This window comes from Natrix helvetica (genome assembly GCF_964273705.1).
Source record: "Natrix helvetica genome assembly, chromosome: 4".
NCBI lineage: Eukaryota > Metazoa > Chordata > Lepidosauria > Squamata > Natricidae > Natrix > Natrix helvetica.
The window spans coordinates 139,387,128-139,414,714 of NC_138550.1; the positions used below are offsets into that span (position 1 = coordinate 139,387,128).

General features: G+C 40.6%; 1 protein-coding gene across 2 annotated transcripts; it reads left to right on the forward strand.

The window, feature by feature from the left end:
• Window positions 1-320: 320 nt before the first annotated feature.
• On the forward strand, window positions 321-27,558 carry LOC309391806 (carbonic anhydrase 3-like). 2 transcript variants are annotated; one of them, XM_081952578.1, is made up of 7 exons: window positions 321-450; window positions 4,396-4,593; window positions 15,568-15,686; window positions 18,579-18,671; window positions 20,413-20,478; window positions 21,625-21,780; window positions 25,866-27,558. In XM_081952578.1, the coding sequence occupies exons 1-7, from the start codon at window positions 396-398 to the stop codon at window positions 25,983-25,985; spliced, it is 807 nt and encodes a 268-aa protein (XP_081808704.1). In that variant the 5' UTR covers window positions 321-395; the 3' UTR covers window positions 25,986-27,558. The 2 variants fall into 2 exon arrangements, with proteins under 2 accessions (XP_081808704.1, XP_081808705.1); XM_081952579.1 differs by lacking the exon at window positions 20,413-20,478.
• Window positions 27,559-27,587: the final 29 nt, after the last annotated feature.

Sequence of the window (27,587 nt, forward strand, 5' to 3'; positions counted from 1 at the left end):
GGAAGGAAGGAAGGAAGGAAGGAAGGAAAGGATCCTTTCAACAATGTGCAAATGTCAACTAATTCTGACACGGAATATGGAAAAGTATGAGGAACCACTATCTGACAACCATCAACCTCCAAGCCGGATCATAAGGAAGATACCGAGAAATCGAGCGAGCTCCACTTCTCTTAAACTCATCGTTCTTCCAGCCGCCGACAGATCCAACAGGACGATCCAAGTTTTAAGGGAAACCCGCGCTAGTGCGTAGCTCCCCCTTCCGGCCTCCGGCTGTAAATGATCTTTGGGCGCCTCCGACGCCGGGCTGTCCCAAGGCTGGAGTTCGCTGAGCCTTATAAATGGCTCGGGCGTCAGAAGTTCGCAGCCAGCGGTGCTGAAGCCCCCGAGAGAGGACGATGCGCAAGCAGTCGACCGGCGATGCCCTGACCTGGGGCTATAGCAAGGAAAACGGTGAGTGGGAAGAAGTCCCCAGCCATCCTGCCTCGCCCCTCTAACTGCACACACATCCCAATCGAGCAAGGCTATTTGGGGCAGGAGTTTCCCTCGCAGCTCCGTGGTCCCCCGCAGCATTCAACCGAACTGGGGAAGAAGCGTTTTTCCAAACTCTCGGGCGTGGGATTCATGTGTCTCCGAGAGGCCGCCTTACCTGGTCACTCCACTCTTTTTGATGCTATCAAATAGGGCATAAGTTCTCAAAGATACTTCACACCCCGTCAGGCTTTCCTTTTTGGGGTGCATTGCAGGTATGATGGACCACAACTCCCATCATCCCCACTGAAAACCTGGCTGTAGATTTATTGGAGTTCTTGCTCGACACAGTGAAGGATGTTTAAGAAATGTTTCTTGGGGTGATAACTTGGAAGCAACTTGCAAGGCTAAGTGGTTCTTTCTTAGGTGGAATATATTTGGGAAGCCAAATTAACCAGGTTGTTTGCTTATCTATCTTAGTATTGAATTTTGGACTTTTCTGGATTTTTGATGGAAGACTCTCATTGTTCGTTGCCTCATCCTTGTTAGTAATTGAGGATGCCAAAGACTGAAAATAGCCCCTTTTTGCACGCACTATAAAATGTCCTGTTGGAAGAAGAACAATTTTTATTTTTATTTATTATCATAGGAAAAGCACAGAAGACTCTAGGTTCTTAAAAGATCAATGTGCTTATCACAGCTTTCTTCTAGTGCTTGGACACACTAGAGATTTCCTGCCATTCACCTGCTGTATCCTATAGCAGTACATTCACTATAGCAAGGTGGTACGTTCCAGACAGGGTAGCTGGGGGGCACCCATGCATGTGTCTTGAAAAAGACAAGATAGTGACCACAAACATGCAATCAAACCTTGCCCCCCCTTTTTTTATGGGCATGTGACCCATGAAAAAAAGGGGGGGGGCTTTTGATCGTTTGATATGGCTGCCATCTCGACTTTCTGACTCCTTCCCTGTGGAAGGAAAGACTTCAGGATAAAAAGGCTGTAATCTGCTGAAGTCTAAGAGCAGACCATAGTTTTTATGAATGGCTAATATATAGTGTGACACCCCCCCCCCCAAATGGTTGCAAATTTGTTGGATTATAATTTCCATGGCTTCCTGCTGTTGCCCTTACAGGCTGAGACTGATGGCAATTTGGAGATTAAAATATGTGCAGGGTTCAATTTGCCTAACCTTGTTGTGTGCATGTGCAAATAAGGGTGCATATTCCAGTACGGTTGCTTTTGTTCTTTTTGCTAGTATTATCATTTCTAAAATGCCAATCCTGATACCAATACTGTTATAAAGTTGTTTAAATTAAAGCTGAACATCGTATTAAGAACAAATACAAAATGCACCAAACCATTTGTTATACAGTTATACATTTTGTATGTATGTATGTATATGTTTCTTATACATAGCATTAAGGGTTAAGCTTCAATCTAAAACTTAATACTTAAATACTACAGTCTCCACTGTGTTGTTACATATGATTATTTGAGCAAGACTTTTTTTTTCTAGTACTATTCAGACTTTGAAATGTTAAAGCACTCTACATTATTCTCATTAATTTATACTAATCATTGTTAAAAACAATAACAACATAGAATGTTTTTCACATTTCAGGCATATTATGATAATTAATACTGGTATAAACAGATTTATTTTTAATAGTTTAAATTATCTAAATATGAGAGTATCAATAATCTCCAGTTAATGTTATATAAATTTCTATTGACTCAAATAATGCAGTAAAACTGGGAGAAAAAGAAAAAGAAAGAAAAATAGGGCCCTGTCAAGGGGAATTTTATACAATACAATACAATAGTAGAGTTGGAAGGGACCTTGGAGGTCTTCTAGTCCAACCCCCTGCCTAGGCAGGAAACCCTATACCGTTTCAGACAGATGGCTATCCAACATCTTCTTAAAGACTTCCAGTGTTGGGGCATTCACAACTTCTGGAGGCAAGCTGTTCCACTGATTAATTGTTCTAACTGTCAGGAAATTTCTCCTCAGTTCTAAGTTGCTTCTCTCCTTGATTAGTTTCCACCCATTACTTCTTGTTCTACCCTCAGGTGCCTTGAAGAATAGTTTGACTCCCTCTTCTTTGTGGCAACCCCTGAGATATTGGAACACTGCTATCATGTCTCCCCTAGTCCTTCTTTCTCTTAAGCTAGACATACCTAGTTCCTGCAACCGTTCTTCATATGTTTTAGTCTCCAGTCCCCTAATAATCTTTGTTGCTCTTCTCTGCACTCTTTCTAGAGTCTCCACATCTTTTTTACATCGTGGCAACCAGAACTGAATGCAGTATTCCAAGTGTGGCCTTACCAAGGCATTATAACGTGGTATTAACACTTCACGTGATCTTGATTCTATCCCTCTGTTGATGCAGCCTAGAACTGTGTTGGCTTTTTTGGCAGCTGCTGCACACTGCTGGCTCATATTTAAATGGCTGTCCACTAGAACTCCAAGATCCCTCTCACAGTTACTACTATTGAGCACGGTACCACCTATACTGTACCTGTGCATTCCGTTTTTGTTGCCTAAATGTAATAAGCAATTTTCTTTGCTTATGAGTCTGGAATTCAATATATGCAATTCAATAGAAATAGGCTTTCAGGAGGCCTATTGTGGCAATTGCCTGATGGGTAAAATCAGGTTTTCTTCCTTGCTATAATTGTTCTTGAGAGAAGGGGATGCAAGTAGCTTGGGCAGGTATGTTTAAATTTAAAAAGAGGCAGAAAATCTTCCATGTGGGAACCCCATTCTCCCCAGTTAATCATTCCCTGCCCTATAATAACTCTCCCGAATATGTAACACCTTTGTCTACTCTGGTAGCACTCTTGTCATTCTCAATCAGCAGGAAAAAATCTCTGAAGGGTACCCCATGAGGAGATAGAATTAGTCTGTACACTCAGAATGACATCCCAGAACCTGTTTTTCACTTAGATCCCAGGCTTGAGATATATAGCCGTAAAAAAACATGATTCACAGCTTTGTATAACACTGTGCCTCTGCCTACAATTAAGTGGTGCTATAGTAACCCTGCCACGTCTTAGAAATATATAGTTTTGCTATCCTTCCTGTTCTAAAGTAAATAATTTGAAAGGCAATTGAACAAAAGCCCCTTTGGCTTTAATATGGCCTATTTATAGTAGACATGCAAAAGATTGTTGTGTTAAGATTTCCAGGGACTCACCTTGGAATTTTGTGTTGCATAGATGCAGAACTGATTTCCAAACATTTTTTTTAACTTTACTCTAAAAAGTAGGTTTGAGGAAGAAATCTAAGCAGAATCCTTATAGTCTGTAGTTCCTATGAGGGTCATACAGCCTTAACAATTTTCTTTGAGGTTTAAATAAATGAAAGTTTTCCTATATCAGTAAATGAAAGTTTTCCTATACCAGAAAGTTGGTGGAATATATTTAGCAACTTCACCCATTTTGCTTCTAATTAGCAAAAGTTTATGCAGTGTGAAAATTATCAATAGCACTGCATGCTTTTTAATTTTTTTCTACACGAGTCTATATATGAAGGTAACCTCACTGAATTTGTTGAGATTTCCTGTTAGGTTATCCGGGACTGGGGGCTATGTTTTAAATTCAGATCTAGTTTTAATTTCTTGTTTTCTAAGGAGGAATAGAAAGAATGGTTGAAACTGTAACACTAATCCTTGCTTCCAAGATATAAAGACTCTTTAAAAGGTAATTTAAAGTAATTCAAAAAGACTAAATCATCTTGGGATCAGGTAGGGCTTCACATTGTTCATTTGACTTTTCCAGCCTCATATCCTTCAGATATTGGAACAGGCATTGTAGCCATCTGGGGTTAAAAAACCAAAATAGCTGAAGGGCAACTTGTTGGAAACGGCTGCCATATGGCACAAGATATGACACACCTTTGCCTTGGCATGTTTCCCTCCCAGGACCTGATAACTGGCATGCATCTTACCCAATAGCCAAAGGGAACAGCCAGTCACCTGTTGCAATTCTTAGCAAAGATGTCTTCAAGGACCCTGCTCTTTTGCCTTGGTTTACTGGCTACGATCCAGGAGCAGCTAAGAACATAAGAAACACCGGGAAAACATTGCGGATTACATTTGATGATACTTTTGATCGCTCAGGTAAGTTTACTTTGGTAAATGTTTGCAAATGTACTTGTAAGCCTAAAGTAATCAGGGTTAAGCCTACAAAATCCTTGGTGTGAAATGATCTTCTAAGGAAGGCTTCATCTCCCTGAACACAGGAACAGCTGGGGGAAGATGAGTGATTTGTTGCGTATTGTGCTGGTTGGATTATTTACTTTCCTCTGCCCCTCGGGATATTCTTCCAATTTCGAGAGATATGCCATCCATGTCAACAGCCAATTTACAGGAAGTCTGCAATCATTTTGAAACTCAATGCTTTTCAGCAAAGTTGGGATTTTGTTACTATTTTGCTCTTCAGTCTTTGTTCTGTTGTAGAATGATAGGGGCAGTCCTCCTGGTTTTGCATCCCAATCTGATCACATGATGGGTAGATCATGCTGGAAAGTATTTGTCAGTCATGTAATTTAAGAATTGAAGTGCATTAAAGGGACGCGGTGCCTCAGTGGCTAAGACACTGAGCTTGTCAATCAGAAAGGTCAACAGTTCGGCGGTTCGAATCCCTCGTGCTGCGTAATGGAGTGAACTCCTGTTACTTGTCTCAGTGTCTGCCAACCTAGCAGTTCGAAAGCATGTAAAAATTTAAGTAGAAAAACAGGAACCAACTTTGGTGGGAAAGTAACAGAAGGTGACTTTGGTGTTGAGTCATGCTGGCCACATGACCACAGAGATGTCTTCAGACAGCGCTGGTTCTTCGGCTTTGAAACGGAGATGAGCACCGCCCCCTAGAGTCAGGAATGACTAGCACACAGGTGTGAGGGAATCTTTACCTAAAGTAAAGAGCCAGTATGGTTAATAGTTAAGGTATCAGGTTAGCGATCCTAAGACTGTGAGTTCTTAGGCACAACACCAGCCGGGTGACCTGGGACCAGTTCTCCTCTCTAGGAAGGAAGCAATGGGAAACCACTTTAAAACTCTTGTGGAGAAAACTGCAGGGATTTGTTCAGAGAGTTAACGGGAATAAAAAAACTGGCTCCAACTCCCCGCCCCACCAACTCACATAAGAAGCCACTAGCCATCAATTTTATCAAAAATCATTCTTCTATAAGCATTATTGTACTTGGCTGTTATACTACCAAGTCAAGACTGATTGATAATATGCCATTAAGTCATTGTTGACTCTTAGCAACTGCATAGTTCGATTTCCTTGATGATGGTCTGTCCCTAATCTGATCATTCATTATCTCCTTACATTCATTGCTGTTGTAACTGAGTCCATTCACCTTTGGAAGTCATTTTTCTCTTTCTTTTTACCTTTCCCAGCCTTTTTAATTAGAACCTCATTAATTATAATTTCCCTATATATTTTTTCTTGTCTCTACCTCCTTTCTCGGCTTTTTCTCCTCGTGGAAATGTGTATAATTTGTTTATACAAGAAGAAATGAAATAAATCCCTTTTCTATCCAAAAAAGGGTAAAGCTGCTTAGAAAGCAATCATAAATCAAGAAGCAAGTCACCAGGGCACAAAGAAATTTAAAGATAAAAACATAAAATAGGTTTTATAATGAACAATTAGATAAATGCGATAAACAATCGTAAGCAAAAATTCCAAGCAGCCAAATTGTACATCACTTCTAGGGAAATTCAGGTTCTGCTTGCTTGGAATGAATCCTAATCTATATTTCCAATAGTTTCATTCAACTATTTTAAAGCCTTTAAGATGATTGGGAATGTTAGTCTCTACTGCAGGGGTGGGTTCCTGCCAGTTCTAACCTCTTTTATAGAAGTGGTTCCACAAATCTACAGTGCCATTTAGAACCGGTTCCAGCTCTCTCCTCCAGCCCGTCCGCACATAATGAAGATGAAGAGCGAGAGGAAAAATTCTGGGAGTTGAAGTCCACAAGTCTTAAAGCTGTCAAGTTTGAACATCCCTGGGTTTTTTTTTTTCCTAAAGGGTTAGGGGTGCAAGGGTCTTGTAATTTGACAGCTTTAAGACTTGCGTGCTTCAATGCCAGAGTTCCTGAGCCAACATGACTGGAGGAAGAATTCTGGGAGTTGAAGTCCACAAGTATTAAAGCTGTCAAGTTTGAACACCCCTGGAGGTTTTTTTTTCTAAAGGGTTAGGGGTACAAGGGTCTTGTAACTTGACAGCTTTAAGACTTGCGTGCTTCAAATGCCAGAGTTTCTGAGCCGACATTTTGATTGCAAAGCAAGAGTGTTGTTAAGTGAGTTTCATCACATTTTACAAGTTGGCCATGCCCACCCAGTCACATGGATGGCAAACCACTCCCACCTGGTCACATGGATGTCAAGCCACTCCCACCCAGTCACATGGCCGGCAAGCTACTGCCACAAAGCAGGCCACACCTACAGAAGAGGTTCTAAAAAAATGTGAAACCCACCACTGCTTTGCTGCCACAGTATTTGATTGGATTAAGCTTGCAATTCACATGAAAACAGATTGCAAGAATGACATTTTACTGTGATCAGCACGATTCTTTCCATGTGCATCTGTGGTTAAATATCAAAATGTTCTCGTTAGCCCTTTCCCATGAAGTTGATTTTTATTTCCTAGTAGGGTCTTTTACAATAGTCTTTTCTCAGAAAATGGAAAAGGAGTTGTGGAACAGCAGCTTTTTGCTTTTAAACAAAATATAGGAACACTGACCATACTTGGAGTAGTGATACGATTTTAAGATTTGTTTTAACAGCACAGGTAAGATACAGTCCTCCTGAACTGTAATTGCTTTCAAATGTTTAGAACCTACACACTCATGTACAGTACAGAAATGTATTTACTTGCTTGTGTGTGTGGGTTGCTGCAGTGCCAATTTAATATTTGTATTTTGTGATGGTCCTCTATGACAGTTTTTATCTATTCTCTTGTTGGAGTAGTTCTTGGCTATAAGGTTACATATTTTTCATTGGAGTGTCTACTATTGATGCTGTTGTGAGAAGGAACAAACCATGTGCCTTTTTGTTCGCTTGTCTCCTTGCATTGTATGGCTGCAACAGAATGCATCTATTTTTCATGTATTATAGTCCTTGGGGTTTTTTTTTTTGCATTGTTACATTTAATTGATTACGATGTCCTTTTGTATGGGTGCTTCAATAATCCCAATCAAAATGAACAGAATTCCAAAGCTGAAAAGGAGAGATGGTGTTCTGAGTTGGCCAACATCACAATGCCAGCTAAAGAAAAGACAAAGCTAAGCCTTTTGCCCTATGCCTTAACATACTTTTATCCTTGGGTATTCGAGTACATAGATATTAATCACTGATGAGAGACCAGCAATACTCTGACACAAAAGGTTGAGCTCTGCGGTAGCATTAACTCTGGAATTCCATGCTATTGCTGGCAGTCAAAGGACTTGAATGTTGCTTCAAACAAAGGCCCTCTGGGATTGTGGCAGTGATCGGCTTTCTGCCCACAGGAGTCGGGTGCTTTCTCCTTTTTAGGCTGCAAAAGAATGTGTGGTTAGTATCACTGGAGGCCTAGACTTAAAACTCATGGGCAGGGGCATTTTAGGTCAAAACTGAGATTGCTTCCAGAATGCTACGCTGGAATAATCTCTTCTCTTTGAATTCAACGTGACCTGAATTCATGAAATAAATGGCACTCTTTGCCACTATGAAAATGAGCAGTATTTTAGTTAGGCATTTTCATCTCAGAAAAGTCCATGGTATCATTGTTCAATGTTCATAACTGCCTTTACTGACCGTTATTTCAAAGAACATGCCAACGGTCTATTTATTCTTGGACCTGTTAATTGCATTGTTATTGACATGGCCAACTGTGTTATACTGTTATTTTTTTTTTAAATCATAAAACAAAACTGCAAAGCCCTCACTTGTACCTAGGGGAGGGCTGAACTTCCTTTGTTTTCACTTGTGATTGTCACCTGTCGCTGAAAAACTGACAATATATGAAGCTTTTCAAACCTTTGTAGCAATATAGTGTGGCCTTCCCACGACTTTATGTGAAGAGGGATAACATTCCTGGCTTGGTCAATTATGTATTGATGAATATCCCATTTGTAAGGAAAACTCAATTATATTTGCAGAAGGATACTACTCTATAGGCTGGTCATAGAGGCTTTCATTGGTTTTACTAAAGATTGTGGGTCTCTAAGATAGAAGATTGTTTTTCCTGATCTGCATATTGTGCCCTTCACTGAAAACATAATGTACTAAGGATATTTTTAAATAATGAATTTTCAAGGTCCTCCCCACACAATACTATTCGGTGTTGTACTTTTTTGTTAGGAACTGACTGAACTAGAGGAAAGGTTTCCCTCGCATATGTGTGCTAGTCATTCCCAATTCTCGGAGGCAGTGCTCATCTTCATTTCAAAGATGAAGAGCCGGAGCTGTCTGAAGACGTCTCTGTGGTCATGTGGCCGGCATGACTAAATGCCAAAGGTGCACGGAACGCTGTTACCTTCCCACCAAAGGTGGTCCCTATTTTTCTACTTGCATTTTTACATGCTTTCGAACTGATAGGTTGGCAGAAGCTGGGACAAGTAATGGGAGCTCACTCCATTACGCGGCGCTAGCGATTCAAACTGCTGAACTGCTGACCTTTCTGATGGACAAACTCAGCATCTAAGTCACTGAGCCACCCTCTGAACTAGAGTACTATAGTTTAAAAAAACATGGTTTTCAAAAAAATGTTTTTTAATGTGACCTAGACCAGAGGTTCCCCAATCCCCGGGCCAGTGTCAGTCCATGGGCTGTTAGAAATGGGCCTGTACAGCTGGAGGTGAGTGACTGGTGAGCGAGTGGAGCTTCATCTGTATTTACAGCCACTTTCCCATGCTAGCATCACCGCCTAAAATCATCAGGCATTAGATTGTCATAGGAGCACAAACCCTACTGTAAAGTGCACATGAGGGATCTAGGTTGCACACTCCTCCTATCCCCCTCCCCCTCCCTCAATGGAAAAAATGTCTTCCATGAAACTGTCCCTGGTGCCAAAAAGGTTGGGGACTACTGACCTAGATAATAATGTTGCAGTTAAGAAAAATGTTTGAATTCCTCTCTTTTGCTGTGAGGACAATAGATAAGCATTTGAAGATTTTTTTTATTAGCAAGTTATTAATAGCATTTATTCCATGGCTGAAGAATGCAGCACTGACCTTTATTTTTATACAAATAAATAGTAGCCAATCAAGTACATTAAACAACTCTGCAGGATGGACAGAAAAGTACTTTTTCACCATGTCTCCTTTGCAGCGGGCTTACAAGCATGCTGCATATGAATCAGAAAATAGAATACCCATTTATACACCTATCTTCTCTATTCCTTTAAAAATGTCTAAATTGGTGGCTACCACCACACTGGATAGCAGTGAATTCTGCAGGTCTGAACTGAACTGAATAGGATTTAAAACTGGGTGAAATGAGTTAATGAGGAAGTTGCAGGTCCTAGCATAATAGAGTTGTCGCTTACAGTATGATGTTGGGTTTTCTGTGATTTTGATCAAATTGGCTTAGCTTTGACAAACCGTTGTAGTGGAATATTTGCCTATTTTATTTTTACAGAGAATAGTCTGCTGTTTGAAGACATCTTCTGTACGAAGGACTATTTATCTTACATCCTAAAAGCAGAAGGAATGGGTTGACCTTGACAATTACTATTGTAATTAACATCTGGATAGCATGTGGAACAGGCATATCATTCAGTTGGTTCAGCATTACTCCATATCGTGAATATATTTTTCTATAAACTGTTCAATTCTGCCAATCAGAAAGGTTGGCAGTTCAGCGGTTCAAATCCCTAGTGCCACGTAACGGAGTGAGCTCCAGTTACTTGTCCCAGCTTCTGCCAACCTAGCAGTTTGAAAGCATGTAAAAATGCAAATAGAAAAATAGGAACCGCCTTTGGTGGGAAGGTAACAGCTTTCTGGGCACCTTCGGCATTTAGTCATGCCTGCCGCATGACCACGGAGACGTCTTTGGGTAACGCTGGCTCTTCAGCTTTGAAATGGAGATGAGCACCGCCCCCTAGAGTTGAGAAAAAGCTAGCACATACTGTATGTGCGAGGAGAACCTTTACCTTTACCTTAGACATATACACTATAAATTCAAATGTGCATGTAATATAATTTGCCTCATTTTCTTTAATGATGCATTAAAGCAATGGTTCTCAACCTGTGGGTCGGGACCTCTTTGGGGGTCGAATGACCCTTTCACAGGGGTCGCCTAAGACCATTGGAAAACATATATTTTCGATGGTCTTAGGAACCGAGATACCAATTTTATGGTTGGGGGTCACCACAACATGAGGAACTGTATTAAAGGGTCGCGGCATTGGGAAGGTTGAGAACAACTACATTAAAGGATATTTTTATACTCTTTTAAAAATAATAACATAATAAAAGGAAATCTAAGACTGGACCGCCAGAAACCATGCTCATCTGTATTCAAAGGACAATTTTATAAAAGCTTGAAATAATCATTGACTGAGTTTGCAAGGACTATCCCTATATGTTTGACACATATTTGGATTGTTTATTTTACTTTTGAAAGTTGTAAAATTGAGGAAGAAACAGATCACACAACTCCATATTCTTGGCAAAGGAACTACTGGAACAATATTGCCCTTCTACCATTGTTCTCTTCAAGGCTGGCCCTCTTGGTGAGTAAGGTGGAATACTTGCTTCCGGTGACAGCAAGATGCATGATAAGGTAATTGCATACACCCCTGAAAAATAGTCTGTTTCCTTCAGATTTAATAGATGATGTATGCTATTGGAATTAGTATACATATAGAAGATGCCATGTTATTTTTCTATTCAGACAGCACAAAGTCACAAGGCTGCCTCTTTATCTTTCTTCTCTGTTAAAGAAGCAGCAAGCAAACAAAAAGAAAAAACAGAAAAGAAATATTCCATATAACTAATGGGAGATTTAAGCAAGTCAGCAAAAAGGATAGTTACTGACATGTTGGAAATTTGGTGGCAGTTAGTCCACAGTGAACCATAATTGCAAAGATAATTTGTATCTAATGATGGCATCAAAATGTGAAAAATTAGACATAAGTACTAAGAGAAGTTATGAGTATTTTAGAAATTACTTAGGTAACCTCATCACAAAAGGGACATGGTGGCTCAGCGGGTAAGACGCTGAGCTTGTCGATCAGAAAAGTAGGCAGTTCGACGGTTCGAATGCCTAGTGCCACATAACGGAGTGAGCTCCCATTACTTGTCCCAGTTTCTGCCAACCTAGCAGTTCGAAAACATGTAATAAATGCAAGTAGAAAAATAGGAACCGCCTTTCTATTGGGTAGGAAGATAACAGCGTTCTGTGCACCTTTGGCATTTAGTCATGCCGGCCACATGACCACGGAGACATCTTCAGACAGCATTGGTTCTTCGGCTTTGAAACGGAGATGAGCACCGCCCCCTAGAGTCGGGAACGACTAGCATATATGTGCGAGGGGAACCTTTACCTTAACCTCATGACTGTATCTAAAACAAAAGGCAAGACATAGAGACCTAATTGTGCAGGAAACAGTTCTGTGAAATGATAGCTCTTGGCAGTTCAGTTGAGTGCAAATGGAGAGAAGAATTCTATTGATATGTTGGAAATACTAATTTTTTTAATGCAAATATTTTTTTTCCATAGCTAGAAGGCCACAGTAGTGGGTCAATCCATATCACATGACTTTTATCCTGTTTGGTGCTTGCCTTGGGGATGAAGTGCACAATGCTTTTGTACAGATCTGCCTATAAATTCATTCACTGGTTGCATTTCTCTTAATTGACTTTGACATTGAGATAGGGAAATGAAATCTTAATCAAGTAGACATTCTCATCTGACTACAGAAGTGGACACGGGGTAGAATTACATTGTCATTATCTTGGCTTGTGTTTTATACTGAGCATCTTTTTTAAAAAAAAATGTAGGAGAAAAACTTCAGAAGGAAAGAGCCATGGCATCAGCCCAGCAACACATGCTTTTCTGAGCTCCTGCCTTTCAGTTTCATGTTCCTTTATAATGGTATATTTTAATTACCTGGATCCTTTTCAATCAGGATTCAGGCCTGGGAGTGGAATGGAAACAGCATTGGTCGCGATTTTGGATGATCTCTGGTATGGGTGTGATGGTGGATGTGCATCCATTCTTACCTTACTTGACCTTTTAGCAGTTTTCAGTACCATCGACCATGGTAACTCTGTGGATTGACTCAAAAGACTGGTAGACAGTGGCATGATGTATTGCTGGTTTTCAGGATTAATTCCTGATGGTGATGATTGGGGAACAAAGATCCTGCCCTTGGCCCCTATATGTGGTGCACTCCACGGGTTGCTGTTTTTCCCCCTCCTATTTAACATCTACGTGAGACACTTGATGAGCTCATCCATTGCCATAGGGTGATATATGATCAATATGCAGATGGCATTCAATTGTACATCTCTGCTCCTGACAAGATTGTTTATGCTGTGAGTATTTATCCCACGGTTTGGAGGCTGTCTGGATGAGGAGCAACAGACTTCAACCAAACCCTGGTAAGACTGAGTGGCCTTGGATTTTGAGATAACCCCACTCCCCCTTGGTGATGGAACTGTACCATTTTTGGTGCAGGATGGGATTGCACTGCCCCAAACAGACCTTCTACACAATCTGGGAGTCCTCCTGGAGTCATCACTCTAGTTTAGTGAGCAAGTGGCAGTGTTGACTAGGAGGACCTTTGCACAACTTTGTTTTGTGTGCCAGTTACACCTTTTTCTGGATCAAAGGGTCCTTACTGATGGTCATTCATGCCCTGATGACCTCCAGGTTGGATTGCAGCAATGCACTGTACGTGGGACTGTCCTTGATGAGTAACTGGAAACTTCAGCTGGTGCAAAATGTGGTGGCACGAGCAATTATATGTGTTTCTTTGCAAGCTGCATTGGTTACCTATCTCTTCCAATTCACAGTATTTTATTGACCTCTAAAGCTTTTTATGGTTTGGAGCTGGGTTTCTTGAGGATCGCCCATCTCTTTACCTGCTTGTCTCATCAGGCCTACCAGAGAGAGTATGTTAGAGGTTCTGTCAGCTAGAGAGTTAGGGCCCTAGGGAGTGGGCCTTTTCTGTGGTGGTTCCCACATTGCAGAATCTACTATCAGGTGATACTGGCCTCATCACTTTTGAGTTTCACAGTCCTTTAAGACTTGATTATGCCAGCAAGCCTGGGACCCTAGGGGACAGGTGAACTTTTGAGGTGGCTCCATTATTAACATCCCTTTGCTATTATTTCCTTGTTTGTTCTGTTTTTTATAATTTTAACTTTTGTCACAATGTTTTTATAATTAAATGTTTAAATACAATTTTTAATGCTTTTATAATTAATAATGGTAATTGGTTTTATGTATTTAAAACATATCGAGGAGGCAATATTCTCTATATTGAGATACCTACAAGGTCCATACCTGCAAATCAGAAAAATCCCCCAGAGAATCATCTGTGCAGATCAGTTTGAGTCCAGGTGCCCTTGGTGATGTGGAAGAAAGCGAAAAATTTGCCCCTAAAGCATTTCCATATCATACCAGCATAAGACTTGTATGGAAACGTATTGACGTATTCCTCAACAATTATCAATAAACCCGCCTTAGTACATCCCGGTGCAGGATCATCATAATCCCTTAATTCCACCTCCAGGAAAACCGAATGAAGCTGCTTGTGATGCAAGTACGATTGGATGGTGCCAACTTTGTCACCAGAGAATTGGATTTCCATGAGCAGCCAGAAGATTTGCTTGGCAGAGGTCCTGCTGACCTTCCCTGGTTCACCATTCCAAACATCATGCTCTTACAATGTTGGATTGGCCAAACCTGCTCACATGACTCTTACCAGATGCTCATGTGATCTCCCTATTAATCTTGAATAATGCAGACTGGTCAGAACTATTAAAAGACCATCATTACTTTGATTATGTATTGTGATTTGATACTTTTTAAAGCAGGAAACGTGGGCCACATCAATTCAATCTTGGTTACTGCAAGTAAGGTGGGAGGGAGACCCAAGGGAAACATTGCAACCCTAATTAGTACAATTTTACAAGGGAAATGTGTCCCTCTGCCTTCCTAATTCAAATCCTAACCCTACTTCTTTTCTCCTCCTATTTTCTCTGCAACAACAACACAGAGAGAGTGACTGGTCCAAAGTCACCCATCTGGCTTTCATGCCTAAGGCAAGATTATAACTACACTCTTATCGTTTTTAGCCTGGTGCTAAGTGTCACAACTAAATCAAACTGGCTCTATTTGATTTACCTTTCATGTTGTATTATGTAATTTTTTTGTTATCCATTGACTGAATAAAGTCTTGCATATAGGAAGCTTCCAAAGATTTTTCTGCGATAGGAAAAGTTACCTTACATTTCAGGTCCTTTCTTGCTGCTACATCTAGTTGTTCATTAAGTTGAAAGACAACATTTATTTATAGATAGGAAGGATATGAATTTTGGGCAAAGGCCACTCTAACTTGACGTGCATAAAGTTAATTAAGTCAGAAGTGACAAATGTGTGAGTTCAATCATACTGCCCGTTCATAGTTATCATCTACTGTTAGATGACAATGTGTATCTTGTACATGCATTGTTCCCAATACTGGAAAAATATCATGACAAATCACTGTAAGACTCGATCTGATGATCAGTTGGGCTTGGGGGAATGGCTTGATCCTGGCCAAAGCAATGGACATTTTTCTTCTGCATCAAAATATTTCCTAGAATACATTCAGTTATGGATAAACCAATCACCTAATACTACTTAGAATCTTAAGGCAGAAAAAGGGAGATGCTAAGTGTCACAACATACTTGCCAATGTGTTAGAGATAGGTGCCTGGCCAAGGATGCACTGTCTTATGAACATTGGATTGGAAATGCACTGGAAGATGAGATGTCCTCTTTGCCATCAGTCATATTGGCAAGAGATGTTCATAAATATTCATCTTATGTAATGGTTATACCATTTGTTATGGCACAGCAAAATCTTCTGTTAATCTAGACTATTCTTTGCAGTGCTTAGGGGAGGACCACTCTCTGGGATTTACAGACTCCGTCAGCTTCACATCCACTGGGGTGCTACCAGCGACAAAGGCTCAGAGCACGTGGTGGATGCAAAAAGACATGCAGGAGAGGTGAGTAGGTTTTGCAGGAAATACTGGAAGATCTCCCCTTGCCAGTAGAAAACCATGTGCAGATAGTCTAATAAAGGTTCAGCAAACATGGACAGTCAGTTGTCCTCTAGATGTGGTTGAATTGCAATTTCCATCAGGTTCCATTGAGGTCAGTGGCCAAAGGTGTAGGACAGGGGTGTCAAACTTGATTTCATTGAAGGCCGCATCAGGGTTGTGTTTGACCTCAGCAGGCCGGGGGTGGGTATGGCCATGGTGGGCATGGCCAGTTCAATGTCACTTGTGTCGGGAGGTGCCTGTCATGGCTCCCGACCTCTGTTTTTATCTACGATGGCCTCCTGCAAACACTGCCAGCAAAAACCGAGCTTGGAAGGACTCCCGAGCCCTCCCGAGCTCCATTTTCACTGGCAGAGGCACCATTGTTCATTTCTTTGCTGTTTCCAGGGTGGGCCCACAAACCAGCTCTAAGCATCCCACAAGCCTTGAGTTTGACGCCCTTGATATAGGACATGAAGTTTAATGTTTGATGCATACTTTTAGTGCCAACATTTTTTAAGTCTTTGAAGTATTGAATTTGTCCTACACAAATGAACAAGTTATTTCTTCTGGTGAAAAGATAATAATTCATGGTTTGAATCAAAACTCCAATTGACACATGGAAATGGATGGCAGGCAAATAGAGTTGGAGCTCAGTTTGAAAGTTCAGATCCAATCTTTTCAAGAATCCCAAATGAGCAGAGAATATAAGAAGACTGGGGTGGTAGCATCAATATCTATGTCAGCCAGTGGTGAGTTTCAACATTTTTTAGAACCTCTTCTGTAGGTGTGGCCTGCTTTATGGGAGTGGCTTGCCGGCCATGTGACCGGGTAGGAGTGGCTTGTCGGCCATGTGACCGGGTGGGAGTGGCTTGCCAGCCATGTGATGGGTGGGCATGGCCAACGTAAAATGTGGTGAAACTCACTTAACAATGCTCTTGCTTAGCAACCAAAATGTTGGCTCAGAAACTCTGGCATTTGAAGCACACAAGTCTTAATGCTGTCAAGTTACAAGACCCTTGCACCCCTAACCCTTTAGAAAAAAATCCCCAGGGGTATTCAAACATGATAGCTTTAAGACTTGTGGACTTCAACTCCCAGAATTCCTCCTCCAGTCATGTTGGCTCAGAAACTCTGGCATTTGAAGCACACAAGTCTTAATGCTGTCAAGTTACAAGACCCTTGCACCCCTAACCCTTTAGGAAAAAACCCCCAGAGGTGTTCAAACTTGACAGCTTTAAGACTTGTGAACTTCAACTCCCAGAATTCCTCCTCTCGCTCTTCATCTTGATGATGTCCGGACGGGCGGGGGAGGGAGCTGGAATCGATTCTAAACGGCACTGTAGATTTGTGGAACCTCTTCTATAGAAGAGGTTAGAACTGGCAGGAACCCACCCCTGGTGTCAGTATACAGATGAGGATATCTGTGTAACCAGGATACATAGTGGTTAATGCAGCATTCTTCTTTTTTAAAATGGAAATGGAAATTGACTGGGCATATTTAGAAACGCAAGTGTTAATTATATATACGCATGTAGATGCATATGTGTTTATAGCATAAAATTTGTCCTGACTCCGAATATGTAACTTGTAAAAAGCATATTATATACTATATATTTGTTTGCCAGTCATTATAAGTTGATACATTGAAAGCACCACTTATAGGAATTTTTATAGTATTTTGATTTTATGAAAATTGTTCTTATGAAAATAATTAAACTGTGGGTGCTCAATATATTTTATATGCTTCCAAAGGTGTGTGATAACTCTTCATCATCTCACATCTGCTTGGCCACTACTCATATTGTCTGAGAATTAGTATTAAAGTCTGTAAGATGCTCCAAGATAAGTTGGAGAAAAATAGTAGAACAAAAATCATTTAATGTAAATTTGGCAATTTTGTGAAATCTTACCTTTTGACCCTATCATTTTAAACATTTTCGACAGGGTCTTATTTTCTTTTGCCCCACGAAATATGGCCTTGGGCTTATTATAGGGGAGGGCTTATTATTTTCTAGGGCAGGTGAGAAGTGAGGCGCACCTTTTACCTTTCCAGCTCTGTCGCGTTCCTCGCCATTGTGCTCAGGGAAGTGGCGGGTAAAAAAAAGCCCTTCTCGCAAGTTCAATCAAATTTCTTGAAATTGCGAGAAGAGTTTTTTTAACAGGGGCTTCCCTGAACACAATGGCGAGGAATGCGATGGAGCTGGAAAGGTAAGAGGCGCGCCTCGTGGCCCAACACTGCCCACCTCGCCCCAATGGTAAAGGCAGCCTGCCTGGTTCCCCTCCCCGCTGTCCCTTTAGTGAGGGGTGGCAGGTGGGGAGGGGAGAAGTGAGGCGTGCCTCTTACCTTTCCAGCTCCGTTGCGTTGCTCGCCCTTTCACCCATTGAATCCCCTTGTAAAAAAAACCTCATGAGTTCAACTCGCGAGGTTATTTTTACAAGGGGATTCAATGGACGAAAGGGCGAGGAACGCAGTGAAGCTGTCAGTCTTTGGTAGCGCTAGGATACGCGTCTTGCTTCCCCCCACACCTGCCATGCGCTTAAACAGTTGGGGGCGGGCTTATTTTCAGGGGAGGGCTTATTATGGCGCATGCTCTGAAAAGCCCAATTGGGCTTATTAGCAGGACATGTCTTATTTTCGGAGAAACACGGTAAAAGAACAAAAATACTTAGATACTGCATAATACAGTATGCGTGTTTCTGGTTTTTAACATTTTTTAAATGTTTAAATTGATTATTATTGATTACCTGGTAATGAGAGTCAGATGGCTTCTGGGAAATGAAGAGAATTTTATGAAATTTCACCAAGTTCTGTTAAGGCTTTTTTGATATCTAACTATAATGTTTCCTTGTTTTTAGATTCATTTGGTACACTGGAATTCCTCCTATAGTAATTATGCTGATGCTTTGAGAAAAACTGATGGCGTGGCTATTATAGCCATTCTAATGCAAGTAAGTTCTGATTGCTATTTTCTTATGCACATTTTCACAGCAATCTTCAGCTGTGGCTCCAAAAATTGTATCTGCTTTGAACAATGATGCTTTCTCTTTTTCACTATGCACCACATACCTTCTTGGTGCTACTATGGACTGTAACATACAGAATGCCAACAGCTATCCTCTACCTTCCTCTAATCCCCCATCATATGGCACACTAATGGACAGAGTCAGTAGTGAGATTCAGCTGGTTCTCACCGATTCGGGCAAATTGGTTATTAAATTACCTCCCCCCATTCCGCTATGAAAGTGGATCCTGGGTGCTGCGCTGCAATAGAGAAATGGGCAATGGAGCAGCTGGACTGATGAAAGGAAAAGACCCCTTTCCCTCCTCATTCTCTTGTGCCGGTTGCTCCATTGTCAGTTTCTCCATTGCAGTGTAGCACAGTGCCAGGATTCATTTCGATAGCGGGGGGGGGGGGGGATAATAATTTGCCTGGCCAAACTAACACCGCATTGGACCCAGCTTTGATTGTGCTGCCAACATAATTCCTCATCCCTCTCACTTTTGCCCGCAGACTGACCAACACCCCCTGCACGCAGCTCCATGGGGAGGGGGTAATATCTCCCTCCACTTCCCCCCAATACTTCACCTTCCCATGTGAGCTTTTGGGAACATCAACTCCTTGTCTCTATAGTGACCCCCCTTCTCCTTGCCTGTAAACTTTGCTTCTTCAAGGAGCAGCATCCAGAAGGCTGAAACAGCTACAAGACCAACATGCAGACAAGCACTCCCAGAAACAGCCTTTTGGCAAAGGGTGGAAATTTAACAACTGGTTCACCCAGGGTCAGGCTAGCCATCATGGAAGACTCATCCCTTATTTGTGACAGAGCTGGAGGATGGAGATGGGCCATGCCTCTCGCAACAGCCAACTTGACCTTGGGTAAACCGGTTGTTAAATTATTTGAATCCCACCACTGGATTGAGTGTACTGTCTTATCTTTCTCATTTCTAATTAAGCTTGAGGAAAAAGTCCACCATAGTATTAGGTTTCCTTCTAATACATGGAATACTGTGTGAAGATTCTTCCTTTTCCAAGGAAGGGACACACCACAAATGTATACAGTGCTTTGTGGCAATCAACACCTTTCCCAACAACAGGCTGTTAGTCTGGGTTAACTCCAGTCTTCTTGGCTTTGCAAGGTGCTGTTACCATGTAAATGTCTCTTTAGCACTCAGGCAATATGCTGACTCTGTAAACTGCTTAGAGAGGACTGTAAACACAGTGAAGAGGTATATAAATCTAAGTGCTATTGCTATCTCTCATTATTCTCAGCCAGTACGGCTCAAAATATAAAGAACCATAATCAATGAAGATAGCAGGATCTGTAGTCAAACACGGCTGGAGAGTACCAATTAGTGAAAGTTTAGTTTAGTTTGTGAATACTTTCAATTATTTTCACTTTCAGCACTACTACCAAAATGTTTCCTGAAGTCCAGAAACACTCACTGAAATTAAAATCATACTCTGGTTGTGCAAAACAGAGCACCATTAAATAACACCAACCAATCAGGCAAATGTTATTCTCTTTTAGTTTTTATACTTAGTCTTATTGGTAGGGGTTGTAAGATATTCCCCAAATGTTACTAATTAAATGGACATATGGGATAGTTAACAATTCATTCTGCATACTGTTGCAATTTGGAAGATAATCACCTTTCATGGTTGCTCACTATCTGACTTCTGCATGACAGGTAGGAAAAAACCCTAAGCCAGAAATGAAAAGAATTATGGAAGAAATAGATGCTATTAAAACAAAGGTATGGAAAACAAGATTCTACTCAATAACAAGTTTTCTAACATGATTAACCTAATATGTTTCAATAAAGGCAGCTAACATAATTAGATAATGCATAAAAAGTATGCTATTATTAACACATGACAAACTACAGTATTCTTAATTTGTTGAATAAGGCACAGTTAGTTGGCTTTAGTTGTCATACTAAGCCATAAGTCATGCCTATGAAGCTTAATGACTGTATTTGCACAACAAGCCAAGCAATGCTATGGTTATGATGTGCCAACATGGCTCTCTTAATAAATTGGAACTTTGAGCAATACTTTGCCTTGGACTCTGATTTACTTTTGGATGCTATTTGGAACCCTGGCTTATGTGAAACTTCACTGTGGCAAGTAACAACTAGTACTGAGAACTAGCATGAAACATGTGGACAACAGGAACATCTGAAGCTTGTAAAAAATCTTTTTTAAAAAATGAATAGCTGACAATTTCCCATGGGAGGTTTAATGAGAGTGGAACAAATGAAAGATTATTTAAAGGAAGGTTTTCAGACACAGGAATTTTGATTCATATTTCAAACTACTTGGGGCAGGGACGTGCGGTCAGGGGAGGCAGGGGAGACAGAGCCTCACCTCTCTCACCATGAAAAGAAAAAAAAGGGAAAAGGGAAAAGGCACAAGTGGTCTGATTCCCTGCCTTCCTGAGTCAACATGAAGGGGACCGCGGAGCGCGCTCCGCCAGCTCGCGCTCTGCGGTCCCCTTCATGTTGACTTAGGAAGGCAGGGAATCAGACCACTTGTGCAGGAGGCTGAGGCTGCCTCAGCCTCCTGCACACGTGGCCCCATTCCCCGCCTTCCCGACGATGTCACCAGCCTCACCAGCCATAAACCTCACCACACGTCACTGACTTGGGGACACTTACTAAAATAAACGCGGACTTAATAAAATAGGGATATCTAATGTTAGGTAAATCTGGAATAGCTTTTGACTGCTGATAGACATTAGACTAAAATGTTTATTAGTTTTTGTATTCTGTGATCTCAACTACACCTGGAAGCGATTTATACAAATGATCATCATCATCCAGTCATAATAAATCTTGATTGTAGAGAGTTTTCTAGTCTCTGTCACTGAATTTAATTATGTTATTTCTGATTTCTTTAAGGGAAAAGAGGCTCCTTTTCCAAACTTTGATCCATCCATCCTCTTCCCTCAAATTCGAACTTACTATACTTATCAAGGCTCTTTTACAACGCCTCCGTGTGAAGAGTGTGTTACCTGGATTGTTATGAAAGAGCCCATAAGTGTTGATGAGCAGCAGGTAAATTAGTTATTACTTTTGTGTATTTATTTTGTGCAAGTTTAAATGTATCTTGTGTTCGTTAGTAAGTATAATCTTGCTTTATCATAAATGATATACATGATCCAGGTATATCCAGGTATATTGTGCCACTGTATTCATGAGAGATATTGGATAATTTCTAAAGCAAATGAATCAGAGTGACAAGCGAGAACCTAAGGGCATTTTACAGGTAGTCCTTGAGTTACAACAGTTCATTTAGTGACCATTCAAAGATACAACATCACCGAAAAAGTGACTTATGAACATTTTTCACATTTATGACCGTTGCAGCATCCCATGGTCACGTGATCCAAGTTTGGATGCTACCAAGCTCCATTTTCACTGGCAGACGGTTGCTGGAGGCCATGGCAGCTAAAAATGGAGCTTGGGAGGCAATTTTCTCTGGCAGGAGCACCGCGGGCTGGTCCTTCGCTGTTTCCCTGCGGGCCAGATTTAAGTACCCCGTGGTCCGGATACAGGCCACGGGCCTTGAGTTTGACACGCTTGGGGTAGAGCTTAACTCCAAGAGGCTCCATTTTTACTGGTGCTTATCAAAGTGTCCAAAGAGATCACAGGGCTTTAAAACTCACATGGACATTCCAGGAAGCAGGGCTATCATGAGGAGATTTGTATCAGGAGATCACAAGCTCCTTTCTTGTAACAACGGGAGATCACCTGATGTTGTTATTTTTCTGGTATGCCTTTGACATAAGCCCTATAGGGAAAAATTCTATACTACTACCATGTTAAAAAAATAATGGCGCTCCAAGATCCCTCAGCTACCTTATAAACATAAAGTTTAAGCCTACCTTAAATCAGTACAACAATGTTTTCTTAAATAAGATCTTTTTTTTAAAGAACTTAATCAAACTTGCATATCTTGAATCTCAAATTTTAATTTAGTTTCATAAAAGTGGTTGGCGATTATATTATTTCCAACAGATACGAGTTTTTTATTTAGACAATGACACTATCCTTTATCAATTTTATTATAGAAAGAAGCACTCAGAAGAAAGATGTACATTCCTTTTTCATAGTGTCTTGCATAAACTATTTCATTTTTTAATTTCCCATTTCCTAGTTAAACTTTTTCTGAAAAAACAAAATACTAGTGTGCTTTGCTTAGGTTTCTTGAGCTAGGAATCAAACCCTTCATAAAGCCTCACACTCTAGTCCTTGTGCTATTTATGTAGAATTGAAGTCTATTGGCTTTAACTGAAGTCATTTCCAAAAAGGGCGAAGTGCAGAGTAAGTCATTCATAAATAAAGACCGATAAACTTGTTTTTCTTGCTTTGCAACAATCTAGTAAAAAAGCTGAGCAAACAAAGCAGATCTTTATATTACTGCAGGAAGCTCTTTGATCAGTTGTAATAATCAAAATCTGTTTAATATGTTATATTTATCCTTCTAAGACTTTTTAAATGGCGTGAAACAAAATAGATAAGATATTTAGAGTAGCAATTTGAGGGAAACCCATCAGAGAAATAAAGATAAGAGGTTTATTTGTAATTAGAAAGTTCTTGATACCCAGGCAATTACTTACCAAGAAATATAGATCCAGGAGATCTATAAGAAAGAATTATAGATCTCCAGGAAAGGAAAATCAGTTAACATGGTTGTTATCTAAATTAGGCAAAACTTTATTTCAGTGTTTGGGAAGAATTGCTATGTGGACTGTGATAGGTCCTGAACCCCAGATAGCCTTCTCTACCTGAGAAGAGTATAATCTAGAATAGACCATTGGTTAGCTAAAGAATGTTTAAAAATTGAATCAAATACATAAACAATTGAATCCAACAAGTAAGAGTTCATTTCTACTTGGGTGAGAGGTTCTGTAGAAAATAAGCCAAGCAGAACTTTACACAACAAATAAATAACAATGGTTGTATTCAGTGGTGGGTTTCAATTTTTTTTAGAACCTATTCTGTAGGTGTGCCTGTTTTGTGGGAGTAGCTTGGCAATCATGTGACTGGGTGGGAGTGGCCAACTTGATGTCACTCACCAGGAGATGTCATTGATTGGGTAAAATGTGGTGAAGCTCACTTAACAACGCTCTTGCTTAGCAACCAAAATTTTGGGCTCAGTTGTAGTCATAAGTCAAGGACTATCTCTACCTTCCTCTGCATGGCAGCCTTGTCCTAGCAAACGATTTCTCCTTTCTGGCAATTTTCTTCTCTGTTAGAGGCACCAAAATAATCCATACAATGTAAAGTTTCCAGGAGGGGGTTGGACTAGCTTACCCCCTAATAGCCTTCTAGCCCTAAATTGGTGTGCTGTTTTTCTTTCTTTCTGCTAACAAAGAAACCTGCCTGAGGTTCATTCCACATGCCTGCCAGATAGAGATGAGATAATGACCCTAGAGAAAGTTTGGCTCCATTCACAAGCAGGGAATCATCTAAACCGTTTTAGAAACACAATGCTCATATTGCACAAACTCCAAAACTTCAAAAACATAAAACCATATAACATATAACCAAATTGTTCTTTCCTGCACCTTTTCAATTTAAAGTTATTAAGACTTGTGGACTTCAACTCCCAGAATTCCACAGCCAGGCATGCTCAGTTCCGATTTAAAGCAACAGCATTTGTTTTTCTCCTTTGCGAAAGAAGTTTCCTTCTTTCTTTTTCTTCTCCCTTCCCCTCCTTCCTCCCTCTCTCCCTCCCTTCCCCCTCTCTCAAACACACACACACACACAAGTTGGATTGGATTATCTCTCCTACCGCCTTCCCTCTCTCACTCACTCACTCGCTCTCTCTCAAACACACACACACACACACACACACACACCTTCACTGATTGTAAGTTGGATTGGATATCTTTTCCAATGACTTGAAAGCAGCTCCTCTGCCATCCCCCCCCCCCATTCTCCTGCTGCCTTCCTCAAACATCTTCCCCATTGCAAATGCAGCCTGCTGTCTGGATGGGAAATGCCTGGAATGCAATAAAGCCCACGCACTCACCTCCTGCTGGCAGGCTGGGGTGAGAGGAGAGGCAGAGAAGCTGGAGGGGAGCCGATTTGACCCTTCTGAAAGAAAGGGGCTGGGGGAAAGTGTGTGTGCTACAGCTTGGCACTTTGCCTGGCTTCCTGCCTCCTCCTGTGGTCGTCTCAGTGCTTGCTTGTGCTCTCCCTCCTCAAGTGTAGTTTGATTGGAGGCAGAGCCATGTTGCCTTTTCAAACTTGTAATCAGTGAAGCTGGGCTGGATTGTCACATAGCTTTATTCAGCTGTGTGTTTGTGTGTGTGTGTGGGGGAAATGGATGGGAACCTGGGGAGGAAGTCACTACACTTGGGGAGGGAGAGCATGAGCGAGCACTGAGGAGACCACAGGAGAAGGCAGGAAACCAGGCAAAGAGCCATGCTATAGCACACAGACTTTCCCCAGATCGGCTGGGTAAAAATACAGCTCAGCTTCACTGATTACAGGTTTGAAAAGGCAACGTGGCTCCGCCTGCAATCAAACTACATTTGGGGAGGGAGAGCACGAGCGAGCACTGAGGAGACCACAGGAGGAGGCCGGAAGCCAGGTGAAAAGCCATGCTGTAGCACACACACTTTCCCCAGATTGGCTATGTAAAACTTTAGCCCAGCTTCATTGATTACAGGTTTGAAAAGGCAACGTGGCTCCTCCTGCAATCAAACTACACTTGGGGAGGGAGAGCACAAGTGAGCCAGGTCCTTCCCTCCAGCCTTTGGCCAAATCCCCACCCAGCACCAGGAGGATGAAGTTTGAATTCCTCCCCTTCCCACACATACCTTTTCCAGCTGTTTCAGAGAGGGCTTCAACGCTGCTCTTGCCTTGGGTCCTCTGAAGAAGCCCCACCCTTTCTTCCTTCCTTTCGCCACTAGAACGGCTTCTAGTCAGCATGGTAGATTTGTGGAACCTCTTCTACTCAACTGGTTAGAACCGGCAGGAACGCACCCCTGGTTGTATTGCATTTTCCCCCCTTGAACATACTCTGACAACTTTTTAAAGGAAATTGTCATTCTAGTATCTTTTGAATGTCTTTTTAGATGATTTGTAACTAAATTGGTCTTAGAAATCTCTTTCTTTTTCCTCCATAGATGTTAAAGCTGCGTAGCCTTTCTAGCAATAGCGCAGAAGATCCTCACTGTCCTTTAGTGGACAACTGGCGGCCTCTTCAGCCTCTCAATACCAGGATGATACGATCAACATGTCAATAGACTTTCTACTACAGTTGCCATCTTGAGTCATGAAGATCTAAGGTTTTACACTCATGTTGTATATTGGTGGTTCTTCCTTTGGATCTATGCTGTTGAGCCAAAAATTTTAAGCAATGAAGCGGGACAAGTTATTAAACGAATATAACTTCTGGAGGAGGAAAAAAATAATTATAGTAAAACTTTAACTTGTATATTGATATGCTGTGGACTTTCTCTTCAGATGTCATATACCATATGCCATGATGTTACAGAGACTGAGTAGTGTGTATCAAATGCTTCCTAGCTCAGCCTTACTCATTTGGTTATTCCTGCTAACTGAACTGGCTAAACTGTTTTCTGCAACCAGATAGTGATAACCAAACCAGCTGTATGTAATCTTGAAATATTTTTTTCTTTTCCCCTTTCACAATTGATTAAAATGTTCTTAATTTAAAACTGGTCAAATTCCACTATGATTTATACCAGTTGAAATTGGTGAAAGAGGATTTATTTCAATGATAATCAAGCCTTCTATAGGTTGTAGGAAAAAAATAATATTCCCATTCTATTCATACCAAATTTCCTTGAAAAGCCTATTCATTTTAGGGAATTTGACATTGAAAAAAAATGCTGTTAAATAATAAAAAAGAAAATCACCCCAGCATATACTGTATTTACAGCATTAATTTATCTTTCTTGAAATATACATTAAATGTTCAAATAGAAGACAGAATGAGCTATAGAATTCATATTTTATCCTATAATTGTGTAACTTTATTTCATGCTAATTATGAATATTTTGAACACTTTAGATTTGCTTAATATGAAAATAATCTCAGAGAATTAGAAGCAAACTTTTTTTAAAAATTAAGTATGATGTACTCAGTTTTTAGTTGTGCTGTATTGTAGCATCCCAAATAGTAATATTCTGATCTTATCCTCATTTGATTATTTAGTTATTCATTTTGTGGCAATGCAGATAGTGTGCATTATATTCAGAATTACTGTTATAAATGGGAAGAAATTTCATAATGCAATGATATTTTCATGGCATCTCATTTTAGATTTGAAACCAGTTATGAAATGGAAAATATAATAAATCCAGACTTTTAAATGTCAATGTTACATTTTTTTTTTCAAATAAACTTTTATATCTCCTATGTCACGGATGCTGTCACATGACATTCCGTGACTTTTTCCCCTTCACGGAGCTGGGGTGGGCATGACCTACGCATGATGCATCCAGCCCACTGGCTGGCAGTTTCACACCCCTGTCTTATGTATATATAATTAATAACTTATAAGCATCAGAGTATTTCTTCCAATTTTAAAAATTGATAAATGGATTGCTTCCTTCCAAATTAAAAAAAAATCAATTTGTCTTTGCATTGTAGCACTTAACATTTCTAAAACATTCATTAAAATCTAAAACATAGATTAAAACATCTTTTTAAAGCTACTAGGAAAACAACAGTGTTTGGGAAGAATGTCTAAACTGATAATTATTAATAAAATATTGGCATTTCAAACTGTACTGTATGATGGCAATATACTTGCTTTTGTAAAACAATAAAAATAAATCTACCTTTCAGAACCAACATTTTCAGATTTTTTTTTTCTGAC